At 38.6% G+C, this 14950-nt stretch overlaps 1 protein-coding gene across 6 annotated transcripts in view; it reads right to left on the bottom strand.

Annotated features, from left to right (window-relative positions):
* slc4a4a (solute carrier family 4 member 4a) overlaps positions 1–14950 on the bottom strand; it is a 101967-nt gene that overhangs the window by 84575 nt on the left and 2442 nt on the right. For all 6 annotated transcript variants that reach the window (XM_088629018.1, XM_088629021.1, XM_088629020.1 and 3 more), the window contains exon 2: positions 4450–4523. In XM_088629018.1, the coding sequence (XP_088485144.1) occupies positions 4450–4523 (74 nt within the window). The remainder of the gene's footprint in view (positions 1–4449; positions 4524–14950) is intronic.

The raw sequence follows: 14950 nt of genomic DNA, 5'->3' as shown, positions 1-14950 counted from the left end.
TGTGCCAGCGTTGCCAGAGACCATGGAGTAAGCTGCTCCACTGTGTCCCGATTGCAGAGAAGGTTTCAGCAGACCAGCAGGACAAATGACCGTCCAAGATCTGGTCGCCCTCGAGTGACCAAACCAGAGCAGGACCGACACATCAGACTGGTCCATCTGACAGATCGTTTCAGTACTGCTGCTGCAAGTGCCATCAGTGATAGGACAGTGAGGCTCCATGCTGCTTAGAGCAAGGCGACCTGTCAGAGGCCCTCTGCTCACACCTCCTAGACCAACAGGCTTGGGCCAGACAGAGGCTGTGATGGACTAGTCAGCAGTGGCATCAGGTCTTTTTCATGGCCGAGGCACTCTTCAGCCTGTTCTGTCCAGTGTGGAGGTGGTTTTTTCCATCAGTATATTTATGTTACTTCTTTATCACAATTTTTTACCCCAATAATAATTCTTTTTCTTCCATTCATCCATTAAATTTATATCCACTTCTTCCAATTCAGGGTTGTGAACAGGGCATCAGTCCACTGCAGGTTACACACAGACATAAACACAGAGATACACCCTCACACCAGGACCAGGTTTGTCCAGAATCCAATTAACCTACAACTATGGATTTGGACTATGGGGGGAAAGCAGAGCACCTGGAGGAAATCCACACGAACACAAAGAGAACATACAAACCCTACACAGATAGAACACCAGGTCTGGAATAAACCCAGGTTCCCTCATTGCTGCAAGGTGGCCTTGCTAACGACTGCACTACCATGCCACCCTATTTATTTTTTAATGATTCTATTTTTTCTGTTTTTACATACTGTACTCAATGAGCTAAAGAATAAGTAACACTTCATTTTCAAATCCAGGGGCCAAATGTAAATACCAGTAAATAACAACTAAAGTAAAAAAAATGATGCATAAAATTAAGAGCAACAAAGTCTTCCCATGCAAGTGAACTGTATATTATTAACTTTTTGTTATGATATGTTAAAAATACAGCTTTAACAGACCTATGATCTGTTTCAAATGTGGGTTGCCTTGGATAAGGACTTCCGGCAAACAAATCAATAATACAAATAGCACAAATTGAATTCACAAATCAGAACTGTAGTTTCATTTAGCAGGTACCCTGTAATTCCAGGAAAACATCTGTAAATTCCTTAACAATGAAAACATAAGAGAACAAAACAAACTTTATTTTTTATATTTAAACTAAACTTAAACTAAGCATCTCCACAATGAGTGCTCAGAATTCTCAGTTGTGTTGCAGGACTTTTGGAAGCATGACATTCAGCTCCATTATTCCTGATGTTATTGGAAATTAACAGATATAAAAGACAAAACAGAAGGGAAAAGATGTAGATTAAGATCTGTAGGTTAGTAGTTCATACATTTATATAGTGTTAATCCCATTGTGGTCTTATTACTGGATCCACACTTTATTTTCTGTATTTGTCATTTTATATGTTTTGCATATGCTTGGTTTTAAAGGCTTTACAGCTGTTTCACAAACCCTACCTAAACCTGAGCTGCTGGGAGCTGTGTGTGATCCAAATAAGAGCCTTTGATGAGTTCGTAATGCACATCAAAATCAAATCAAACCACTTGGCTGTCGAAGGCTGCATGGAAATGTTCCTACAGCTAATAAAAGGTGGGAAAATTGCTTTTTAAAAGTGCCAGCAAAGGCAGAGCTCTGTTCACCGAGTTGCAAAGCACCCCTTGTATTGCACTTCCGTGAGGAGATTTATTTATAACATTAAAAAAGGGTCTGAATCAAAATGTTTATCACGCGATGAAGAGCATTTCTCATGTTTGCAGTCAGTTTTGTTCTGCTCATTTAATCACTGGTGTTGTTTGCTTGCAGTTACCCCAGTAACAGAGTCAGAGGAATAGTTGCGATCAATGCAAGAGGTGGCACAGTGCCACCTGGCCCACAGAGCATGCTAATCAGACATGTGATTCTCCAAACAATCAATCAAGCACTCTCCAAAAATAAGCAAAGAGACAAGGCTTAACTATTATGATAATCCATTTTTAATTCCCTAAAATTACTTTATTCTTCTTTGCTATTAGCTATAAAACCATTACTGTAGCCACAGAGCAAACAGTTGCCATGTAAAAGTGGACACAAGTATGAAAGAAAATTTTCACACATCTGTGTGCACTGCACTTAAAGTCGGCCTTTAACAGTTGTGCATATGATTACTCTTCAATGTTTTTCACACTTTCAATTTTCTATGGATCCTGTCTGTGTTCCTTCAATATGTATAATAATATCACTTTATTAACCCTTTACAATTTCTTGCATTAGGAATTATCTTTTCGCATACCCCACCTTGTTCTCCATGAGACATACAGACACACAGACAGGGAGAGAGCCTGAGATCAGAGCGCAGGGTCAGCCATTGTACGGCGCCCCTGGAGCAGCTGGGGTTAAGGGCCTTGCTCAGGAGCCCAACGAAGTAGGATTCCTCTGCCGGCTGCGGGATTTGAACCGGCAACCTTCCAGCCACAGGCACAGATCCTGAGCCATGTAGTAGGTTTTAATTGTTAAAAAGCAGACAGAAGGGTCCTGCAATAGGTCACAGCCATTAAGATAGCTCTCATTTGTGATCAGGATAGCATTAATAATGGGCTCAAGTAGTGTGACAGAAGCTATTGAATCCCAGAAGATAAAAGTCACTTTAATATGTCCCATTATACCTAGCATTTTCAGGAAACATTATAAAGAGGTCTTTTTCACAATAGAAATAAACCTAGTATTGAGGCCTTACTCAAATCAGGTGATAAAATCTCTGCTCCCTGAGGTCTCTCTTCTTTGATTCACATTAAAGTATGTTTCCTGCCCTAAGCAATTTAATGAGGCTGTGTTCTGAAGCCTCTGGGAATCAATGGTAGCAATTAAGTTATTTTATTTCTTACAGTATTTTTACACACTTGCTTCTATGTTTAAGATGTCAAAAATAAACAACTTATTGGACTAATAACGTCTGAATACTTATTCTACATTTACTGTAATCACAAAGCAATGATAAAGAAAGAATATATTTTAAGATAACATTAACATAATGGTTTATTCAAATTAACAAAATGTGCAAAATATTACCTGTGTTAACAATGATATAACTGAAGAATTGTACAACACATTTTGGATTTTAAAGATACATACAAAAGGGTAGAGACAAAAAATGTTGTATGTTTGTTTTAGAGCAGTATATTCTTAAATAAAATGTATCAATTTTTAGAGCTATGAAGATAAGCTGCAGACTGCAGAGCTCACTTACAGTAGGACATCTAGGGTCCACAGTTAACATACAAGTCAGTGTTTCTTTCATACAAACTAACAGTCCTTTAAATTCAAAAGCCATTTGATGCCAACTGAACTATTGTCGTGTTTGTTAACATTTCCAAGAGTGCTACTAAATTGTTTCCAGCGCAACACTCAGTATTATTACCACTGTTCTCAGAGAAATGAGCAAACAGTGATGAGCCCTCAGTGAAAATGAGGTGGAAGATGGGAGCAAAGCAGAACGCCCTGTAAAAAACATCTAAATCACATAGCAGGATGTTTGAACAATGAATACCTGTGCAGAGGGCAGTTCAACCTTAAATAAACGCTACTGGATTTATACTGGTAGACTGATGAATTAGTGTGTTTGATTTCAAGAGAAAAACTGGTAACCTTAATAAAAAAGGGCTCAGAAGCCTACGGAAGTGTGCTGTAACCTTTATTCAAAGCCGCACCCCACAGAGGAAGCCAAAGGGGGCATCAGGGACAACGGAAAGCCAGCAGGAGGATTTTGCCCCATGCCGGACACAGCATTACACAAGCAGCGGGGAAGGGGATTATTAAGGGAGTCAGTTTACGGTAAATGAGAAAAACAGACACTGCCACAAAAATGAGCAGCTAAAGATGAAAAATCTTCAGATTAATTTTCTTCCAGATCCATAAATGTATGTTCACAACATAAAAAAACAACAAATACAGTGAAAGAAATGTTCATGCGCACGCTAGTGTTCTTCCAGAGAAACTCACTGAAAGATGACAACAGGCAGCATCATTCAATAATCATCCTGGATTTTTCTCTGTACTTTTTTTCTTTATACTATATCGGAATATTTAAAAAATGGAAAAATCATTCTTTCCCCACTTTAAATTTCAGCACAGGTGAATATCCATCAGAGGGATGTTCTGCGTAGAATCAAAGCAAATAAGCAGGTAAAATTCCTGCATATCTTTGTTTTAATACCCCATTTTTATATCCAATAAAATGCCTGAAAAACAAACTGCTGTAGAGGACATTGTACTGTTGTTTACACGTACAAGGGTGTAGAAACAGAAATTGAAAAGGACCAGGAAAGATTAAATAATAAGAGCAAACTGGGAGACGGTGCAGAGGAAACAGAAAAACAACATGTGCATCAGCTGGGGGTTTATATTACAGCTTCCAGCTAGCTTACCTTCCACCTCTTCCTCATCACAGACATGCTTCAGGAAGGATGCCCCTCGGTCCAATACTGCCTCGTCCTCCATCCTGTAGTAATAAAATAGAAAGAAAGACTGCTCACACTTCTCCTGGAGGGAACTCGTAGAGCCAAATCTACTCCTGGGGTTGCTAACTTGCAAACTGTTGTTCATTTTTTTTATGACTCTTGTAATCTCTGTCAAACACAAAAAGACACTGTCCAAAGTGGTCTCACTTTACTGGAAATCCTGTCCTTGGAAGGACAAGGATGCTGGCAGGTGTAAGCGAAGTAATCCACAACAGCGTGTTGATGGAGTGGGGGTGGCTTGTTGGTTCAAGTCTGATTGAGTTTGATGTCCACAGAGGTGACAGCTAGCGGTCCTGAATAAATCCTACGTCATCCAAGATGTCCACTCTAGTGCACTGTCTGTATAGTAATGCACACTTGAGATTCCAGCTCCAGCTGGCCTATAATACTATCGTATCCCACGCTCCTCACCTCAGCAACAAGCTGCCCATCACGTGGCTGCCCTATAATGATCTGTCGTTTAGGGATTAGCCCAGCTATAGTTAAGAGTGTAACACACAAGCACACAACAGGCATCCACTTGGGGAAGTCGACTGCTAGCTCACTTGTATTGACTTGCACCATATCTACTCAATGTCAATTCACATTTCCACAGTAAAGCATGAGAATCCAGCCTCAAGCATACATTTTTGCTACCTTAATGAATATCAATTTAGCTCTAATGATTTCGGTCACACAGCCTAAACATCTAAAGTGAGGATGTATGAACTGCTGTACGAACATCAGTGTTGTTTATCAACATACATTTTCTACAAAAGCCCCAAAACAAGAGATTCCTAAACACAGAGGAAATGCAGTTCTGCACTGCAGAGCTGGTGTTTCAGTGGATGGCTTTTAGAGTCATTCATTGCAACATTTTCAAGACTGAATTACAGGATTTTAAAATTGAGATTTCATTTTGTTATTATATAAATATTCTAATGGAAAACAAAAACAGTTTATGGGGTTAACAACTTAGAAAACCTAGTGGTTTAGAAAATGAGACAAATAAAGTCCTTATAATTTCCCATTGGATGTTAAACACCACAATGTGCTGTAACACCTGTTTTTGATTTTCACCTTACTTTGCAGTCCACAGTATAGTCCAGGAAGAAAAACTGTCACCCTCCTTGCAGACTGGTGATAAGAATAACTGACACTGTGAAGATGCTCTTTTCAACAATATGTCTCTTGTTCTTGTCCAGCATTGTCAAATACAAATTTGATTAAAGCCATCACTAATTTGAAGTTTTGAAAAAGATTACATGAATTGGAACAACATTTTGTGACCTGTAAAGTGACTCTTTTAATCAATAAAGATGATTCATTGGCAGTAGCAGTATGTACAGTGTATATTTGTTGATTATTGATTTTCCTAGCTCCGTAAGATGAAATAGTAAGATGAGCACTTTACTGAAAGAATATTCAGAAACCTCCCATGTTCATTACATGTAACAGTACTGTATGTTCCTAAACTGTACACTGGGTCAAGGAGATACAGTACCTATGCATTATTATAAATTATTACATTATTAAATATTCTAAAAGAGCTGTTGAAGAATTTTTAGACACAAAAATGACACAAGAGAATAGTATTATGAGAAAGAGAGTATTATCAACTACCTCAGAAAAAAGGATACACAGTAGTCCAATTCACAGATTCAGTTTCATTTACCTACAGTACATCTATGCTCATTATTTATGATTATTTTTTTACAGCTCTTTCTATTGTATATAATGAAGAAATGGTTAAACGTGAAATCAAGCAGGTGAGATATAGCTGGATCTGATATTCTTCTTGTGACCATTACAGTATGTATTTACAATGGCTTTTATCATTATTATTAATATTTAAACATTCCAGAAATACCTCAATGACAGACAAGTTAACTAGGGAAATAAAAGACAATATCTTCTTTTACATGTACACATACATCCCCTCCTAATATCCTGCTGTACGATTCAGTAATCCTAGAGAATGAGGAACAGACAGCATGCTCTCTCTCGCCTTAAAGCTATAAGCTTTCAACTTCAGAACAGGAGTGGCTGTGTTACCTCTGAAAACATCTGAAAATCGGCAGTGGAACATTAGTGGTGAGTATATGAAGGTCATTTGAAACCATAGGTGGATTGGAGAGATAGTCATGGGCCAGTCAAGCAGTAATGAGAAAACTGTTTAAGAATACTGGCTAGGACAACAAAGACTGCATTTATTTCTATTTGCATAAAAACTTTTGCAGGATTTATGCATCAGAAAGGTCCTTGTTCCATTCCCAGATCTTTTTTTAAGCTCTTCTTTTCTGAAATCTAATAAATGATGATGATTAAGTAACCTGCCCCACATTTTTTCTTTCAACCTACTTATTGCTGGGACATTCGCATCCTAAGGGTACAAAAGCTTTGTGATTTGATTCCTCACAGATAATAGTAAAGATTCTATAGACATGTTTGCTACAGTTAAGATACAGAAAGACCTACAAGCCTAGCACAGAATATACTTGATACATCTTCTCTGGAATATTAATTTACATCATATATGCAGTAATTTCAAACAATCAAGAAGAGTCCAGCCAGCGGCAAGTGACTGTAATACATCTACCTCTAAGGTATCCATGACCACATGAACTTTGTTTTATCAAGAAATATTTAGGGCAAATCTGAAATTACTTCAAAAAGGAGAATACAATTGATTCAAATTCTCCATATGACCACCACATTCACTACCCCCATTCCATAAAAAATACATTATGCATCTAAGAACATTTAAACTTGTTTTCAGAAGTGTTTTCTCACAAGAAAAGGGACTCCATTCACATTTTCTTACATTTCAATAAAAGTCCATTTCAGTTAAAATACCTTTCAAATCACCATGAGTGAGTGTGGGTGTGAGGGCAGGAGAGCACAAAGTAATTACAGTGCTAGAAATTTCAAATTGCTATAATAATTTACTGTAAAGGGCTTATTCTATGGTGCAGGTAGCTACAGTATATGAGTCACAATGGTCAACCTTATAAAGGCAAGCCACACAGGGTCCCAATCAGCAAGCACAAATCTGTAGTCTGTATAATTTCGGATGGCGAGACCGCGTCACAACATAATGCATACTCTCTTGTACTACAGTATATAGCAGTGTCTATCCATGTAACATTTGTGTGTGCTGTTTTAACAATAACCAATTTTTTTCCTAAACCTCTTTTTTCTTTACATTGATTAGTACTCACATTTGTCAATTTTCTTTCAAAGTCTAGTTTAAATTTAAAAATGCATATGTCACAGCATGAAGTTACTGTATATAAGTTAGGTTTAAGATTTGCAGTTCATACCTGTGATCAGCTCGATATCCCTCTTACATTAGTACACAGAGTCAAACTAAACTGAGTACTGGTCAAGAGGGTAAAGACACATGCAAAGAAAGGGGATCAAAAACAACATTGGGGCATTTGATCAGTGGAATTAGTATGGACCATTGACCTAAGCAGTTAATGTCATTGGAAACCAGAACTGAGGGAAGGGTTCAAAATCCTTTTCTTAAAGAGGTCCTTACTGCATTGTGTAAGATCAATCAATGAGTTTGTAAGTTAATACATTAGAACACTTAATTAGTGACACTTGAATGCAAACTACGTATTTTGTTACCTTCTGATATGGTAATTGACAAGTGTGTATGAAAAACCCGAAAAAAACTATCATAATGAAAGTTTAAATACCTGCTGATTTGTTCAATTCAATCAAGAAAAACAAATTTAAACAAATTAAATGGCTAATTCCAAACTGAAAAGTATAAAAGGTGTTTTCATGTTGTCCATACCAAAGCAAGCAAGGGCTACACATAAGGGTCAAACTAGCATTTAATAATAACACATTCTAGAGAGCACGTCTACAGAATATGTGAGGAGATTGCTGAAGTGTACAGAAGGCTTAAGTTACATTCTGTTAGCTTATTCACCGTATTACCACTGTGGAAACTCCAAGTAAAGGAAGTCCTTGGAAGATGTGAATGTAACTGAAAATTTGGTATTTTTCACTCATACATTTGGTATTTTTCACTCATACTCATTGGTGCAATAGCCAGCTGACCTTTATTCTTTTGATAGATGCTTTTTATCCAAAGTGACTTAGAATCGAAAGGGTCCCAGCTAATCAGTGCCAGCAATATCATCACATGTGTCCAAGGTTTACATTATGCAAGAGCGCACATCAGTGATGAGCTACAGCAAGATGGTGGTAACCATGCATTCATCAACAGAGATGCAATTCCAAAGTCGATGGGAAGACGGGAAGGTTTCAACATGACAGCGTGTCTGCATCTTTATTTCAGATTGGGTATGTATAAGCAAGAAGTGGACTGCACGAGTAACTGCTGGCTAACCAGGTCACCTTCCTACTGATAGTTGCCGATATGACGATATGATCCCCTCTGCCAATACAATTTTCATATACTGTACAACCAACCTGTCACGATCGTCATCCCTCCTCTTAAGGGCGCTCTGAGCCTTTCGTATTTTACTTTATTACATGCACCTGCCTCCTGTTTAGTCTGTCATTATTTAAGCCTGGTGCTCTCGCTATTCCTGGCTCAGTATTGGAAAATGGACGCCACAAGGCTTGCCCATTCCCTGGATCACCGTTGGCACCACCCCCTGTCAGTACCTGTCTCTCTCTCATGTCCTGTGTGTGTACATTCCAGGCCCATATGTGGTTGGGACAGTTCCTGACTGTGTCTCCTGTCCTGTGTGTGTACAGACCAAGCCCTTCTGTGTTTGGGTCAGTTTGTGTCTGTGTCTCCTGTCCTGTGTGTGTACAGACCAGGCTCTGTTGTGGTTGGGTCAGTACCTGTCTCTCTCTCCTATCCTGTGTGAGTACAGACCAGACCCTTCTGTGGTTGGGTCAGTTCCACCCATCCATTCCTCTCCGTGTTTTCCCTATGTCCTTCTCCAGTCTCTTCTGGAATTTACCGTCTGCATAGGATCCTAAATACGCACTACATGGGAGTTAGGACCGGCTCCCGTGACACAACCTCTCCACTGAAATCAGCAGCAGTATCGCTACCACTGATGGTTCTTCCGAAATGTCAAACGTCCTGAGCCAGAGTTATCTCAGATGAGACAAGAATACAATTGGAATTCTACCCATTTACCCCCAATTAGCCTGGAAAGTTTAAAAAAATTCAAAGTTTGAGGAACGATGATCAGGTGTAACAGAATTGATGAGTGATGATATTTTGTGTATAAAGCCATAATTCCTCATAAGGCAACAGAAGCTACAGTAAAATGTTATCTGTCTAGAGTTCAGTTTCATCTGGATTTTTACAGTAATATACTGTAATAAATGGAAATGATCATCAATTCTATTATAAGTGGCAATAAAAACAAAAAAGACATGGATGTTCTGCCAGTTCCCTTTATCTTTAATACATAACTATACATTTCATTAACTAAAGCTAGGATTTGACAGAAGCTGAATGTACAGTATACAGTATGTGGGTAGAATGTGAATTGATTAAGTTTAGCCTGCAATTAAAATATTGGATGTAATTGAACTGGACTGGAGACAGAACTGAGTTGTAGTGGAACTGACCCCAGAATTGGCACACATGTAGATTATTTGTGTTTGCTAATTCATCGCAACTGGTTAATCACACTCTTTTGTTCTAACCATGAGATGATCCCCAGTTAGTACACTGCTTTTAGTGTGGATCAACTAACCCCTGAAGTTTCTAAGAGTCGAAATAACTATCACACCAAACATAGGCCTATCAAACTACAGTCTTGTAACATGAAATGAGGTTGTTCACCCTCTCATTTCTTAGAGTTGGCCTCCAGCAGTGTCACGAATGGGTGTAGAGTAAGGTCACAGTGTATCTGCATTCCCCCTCTGGCTACTTCTGTTAAATCAAATATACAGTATGTTGAGGAGCAAGTAAACTGAAAAACAAACAAAGACAGGAAACACCTACAATTTTTCATCAGATAACACTCCTGCTCATCTCTATTTAACACAAACCTGGCTGGAACAAATTAATTATTTGATAAAGTGGTTGTCTCTAACCCAGCTAACACTGCACAGCATCCGGTAAATATAATATAAAGGAAATATGAAGAAAAACACCTTGTTCTTATATAAAACCTAACTGAAAAACTAAAGAATCTGTTGAACAGTTTTAAACATTTTAGAAATCTCTGTGGGACACAGCTGCCTTACTGCACTCCCACTTCACAATAAATCCAATGAGCATTGTGTCGAGTTCTGTTTCACGACAAGGAGCTTTATGCAAACATGAGCCAAACTTTAAGGGAATGCACATTTGTCAGCTCATCTGGAACTTAACCCACCAGCATTAACTCTTAGGATTAAATGTTACTAGCACCCTGTGCTGCCTCACTTTGACACCAGACATGGAGCTCTTATTTCACTAAGTGCCAGGCTACTTTCAATTCCAGAACAGATAAAGTTCTGTACTGATATAAAGAGCCCTTACTAACAAAGCAATTTATCAGTCTGCAATAGTAAGATAAGGATTAGTGCAATCTTACTATACTAATAATTATTAAATAAGAGACAATTAATTATATACAGTTAGTCATTGTGTGACAAGTACAGTACAGTATTGCACCCAGTATACAGTATATTTCTTTAAGTTTCTAATGTAGTGTTTTAGATCCAGTGGTACAGTACAATCAACCACGCTAAAATGAGGTGTTTAAATTCTAGGCAGTACCACAAAGACAATCATTATTAGCTTCTGCATAGATACAAATAAAAGGGTTTTCAAACCAAAATTTTCTTCAGATAAACAAAACACTTCATTCTTTGTGAAGAAAATCTCCAAAAATCTTTGCTCTATGGGAGACAAGGCATTTTATTGCTGCTCAGCTCTCTGAGTAATACAGTTAATACAAGTAATACAAGACTGTAAGAGACTTTGAATTCTTTAGCATCTTAAAAACACTACTTACTGCACAGAAAAGGTTATTTTTATCCTCATAAGCTAATATTTTCCAGGGAATCTCTAAGAAGCTAGATCTCACAGGGGTAGCTCATCAGCAGGGGTTCCACATGCTCACTGAGGTGAGACTTCCCAAGCCCATATTCTCTTTTCAGCCTGCAGGTGCACATTACAGGACTTCCTATGGGTTCACAGCCAAGGCTGACTTCTCTGCAGGTCTGGGACTGGTACCAGCTACTGGCCTGTTGTATGACTCACCCATTGCACCACGCTTTGAGGGCGTTCTGCTAGGCAAAGGACAGATCTTACTAATATCAGAACAGTGAATCTAATTTACCAATTAACCATCTTCTGGTAAATAAGGTATTTTTTAAATTTTAAAATGAATATTTTTGCCATTACATTCTAAATGTGGTGCTAGTCCTATAGGGTGTACAAAATACTTGTAATTTTGCTTTTAATACAAAGGTTATACCAGGTAATACTGATCTTTTAATTGTTGATGGTACCTATAAAGGTAAACATGGTTGTATTTATTTTTAAATATATTTTTAACTATATTGGAGTTACACGAAAGGTCAGTGGGAAGCATTGCTGTCTAGCAGTTCTGGGGTCCTGATTGAATTCCTGGGGTGCTATCTACATGGAGTTTGTATGTTTTTCCTGTGTTTATGCTGGTTTCTTCCCACAGTCCAAAGACATACTTGTCACGCCCTCTGCAGCCAGAGGGCGCTCCTTCTCTGTCCTGTCCCTAGTTTCCGGTCTGCTGTCCTTCCTGTCCCTCTCTTTCCCTTGGGCTATATATTTCCGGGTCTTGCACTCTGTCCTCGCTCAGCATTGACGTTCGGATGTCCTGAGGCCCGCCTAGCACCAGGGCGCCCCACGTCCGCTCCCTGAGGGCATAGGTTTCTATACGGCATTCCTGAACTCTTTGCACTAATGAGCCCGGGCCTTTTTCCCGTCTCGCCGCTACGCATATGGGTCTTTTTCCGCTCTCCTGCTCCCCACGGTTAGTCCCTTTGGACGTCCGTGACAATACTGTTAGGTTAATTGGCTGCTGTAAAACTGGCCCTGTTGTGAATGTGTGCATGTTTATGTCTGTGTGTTCCCCTACGAAGGACTGGTGTGCCTTCCAGTGTGTATCCTGCCCTGCGTCCATAGCTTGCTGGATTAGACTCCTACTCCCTCGTGCCCCTAGAGTGGAGAATTATGAATACAATTCTAAAGGTTATAAAACCTACAGAATCCTAGAGTGAATCTTGTTAGTTAAATGACACTTTTAAATTTCAATGATTAGTAACTGGCTAATTACTGGCTATTCACTGGAAAGAACATATTATATGCTTTGGGATTTTTAATGTTACCATTGGCATATAACAGTGCTCATTTACATTTAATGTCACTCTTTGATAGAAAACAGGAAAGTGAAAATTCATGTACACATTTCAAATCTATTTGTGCATTCAGAACTTAATGTTTAATAAGGTAAGTGTGTTTCCCTACAGTATTTACTTCAAGCATAGTTTTCTTTTGACAAAGGAAAAATGTCAAAAATACTCATTAGCTTGTTACTCAAAGTGTTTGATTGACACAGCTTTGCAAATTTGTGAGCCTGTTTATTGTGTCTTTTCTAAAAAGGAGTGTTATATCACTGCAGGAGATAATGTTTCAGAACTGAAAATAGATTTATTTTAAACGTTTTTTCTTCTGGGGCTTCAAGGTGGCATGATGATTAGTGCTCCGAGGGCACTAATTAGTGATTAAGGCTGGGGCACCTTCCATGTAGAGTTTACATGTTCACCCCACAATTAACTGGTAATTAACCTTGTAACCCGTGTTTTTGGGATAATCCTCAGATTGGACCCATACCAGGGTTTTCAGATAAAATAATAAATTAATTTAGGAACAAGTAAAGGTTTATTCCATGCCGAAAAGAGAAGAAAAGAAACAACATTTCAGCTGTGGAGCCTTGTTTGGGTGTGAGATTAATTTATTATAAGCCTCCAAAAACATTTTTTAAACCCTAAAAGGTTTAGAATTACCAAGGTAATTCTTTGTAAAAGTGCAAAGAACCAGAAATTGATCACATTTACGACTCAGCAGATAGGGATTTTAGTTCTTAATGCTTATCGTGACATGAAAATAATGTTGTGTAAGAAAGAGCCTAAGCTCTGTATGAATGGCTCAACGGACCCTTTCGCAAGAACCTTTACTACAGACATGGACGTGATCAAAAGCTAAAGATAGTTTCTGGCTCTATTAAGATGGATTTGTACCAAGCAAAGGCTTTTCCCAGCTCTCTAACCTTCTACCCTTAGTCTCCTCTCCCCAACTCTCTCAGCCTCTCCCTCAACTGGTTCCATTCTCTGACTGCTTTGACACACCCTTTAATACGAACAAGAAAATGTGAGAATTTCATTCAGCTACTGCTAACTACAATCACTGGTCAATTCTAGACAAGATTCCCCTTGAGGCTGTCTTCCAGGTAGCTGCCAATGGTGCCTCTTGTCAAAACACCCCTTCCATAGAGCGATCTGTGCAAATATCACTAACATGTCGGTAAAGGCGGTAATGCGATTGCATGTTAAGCTCTGCGAGCTTGATCATTTCACTAACTGACTGTGACCAGCATTTCCCAAGCAGTATAAGAACAATTAGTAGACATAGAAGAGGCCAGGGATTTCTTGGCTCCCAGTGACAAAGCAGTCCCTGAGGGCTCCTGGGCACTTGGTGGTGCTGTTGATGAGAGTTGATTGAGTGACATGTTAATAGTAACTTGAAGGTGGGTGGGTTGGCTCATTTCCATTTTCCCCCGTGTGCAGCGGTGGGGTTTGCAGCTCTGATCTGATACAAAAAACTGGCTACTCCAACTCAAGTGGGTGAAACAAAAATATTTGGTGTTTTTAAAACAGCTTTGTCGTGTTCAAGATAAAGTCACAAATGTAATTGAAAGGAAATTCTTAATATGCTCCTTGAAAATGCACAGTGAAAACAAGAACTAGACATCAATCCAATACTGAACTGCAACAGATATGTTATATGCTTCAATGGTCATGTCACTGCTGTTATAGTGTGTCATCAAGGATGTAGTTCCTTCTTTAGCACAACTTGCAGTACATGCTTTGAAAGCAAACCATTGTTAAATGCATCCCAAATACTTTTAGATATCTTATCCACAGTTTATCTATAGTTGTAATCTTCCTGTGATAAAAGTTTCTTTTTTCTTTTATGTTCTCCAAGACCAACTTAAATCTGTCTCATTGTGTACACAACTAAATTGATACCAAAAACGCTGCAAGTAACTTGTTTCCGAAACAAAATGTCATTATTTGACCAACATTTTTATTCTCCTCTGAAGATGTACTCCTTCATTTCTTCATTCTTCAGTGTGGTATGAGAAATATGCCCAACTATAGATTACATAGCCTATAAAATAATATGAAACTACTGCAAGGTAATAAAATACACCTGCTATCCCAATTT

This window comes from Lepisosteus platostomus, chromosome 4, assembly GCF_059453375.1.
Source record: "Lepisosteus platostomus isolate fLepPlt1 chromosome 4, fLepPlt1.hap1, whole genome shotgun sequence".
NCBI classification, from domain to species: domain Eukaryota; kingdom Metazoa; phylum Chordata; class Actinopteri; order Semionotiformes; family Lepisosteidae; genus Lepisosteus; species Lepisosteus platostomus.
Note: the sequence above shows the minus strand (reverse complement) of the source record. Positions and strands in the feature narration are given on the sequence as shown.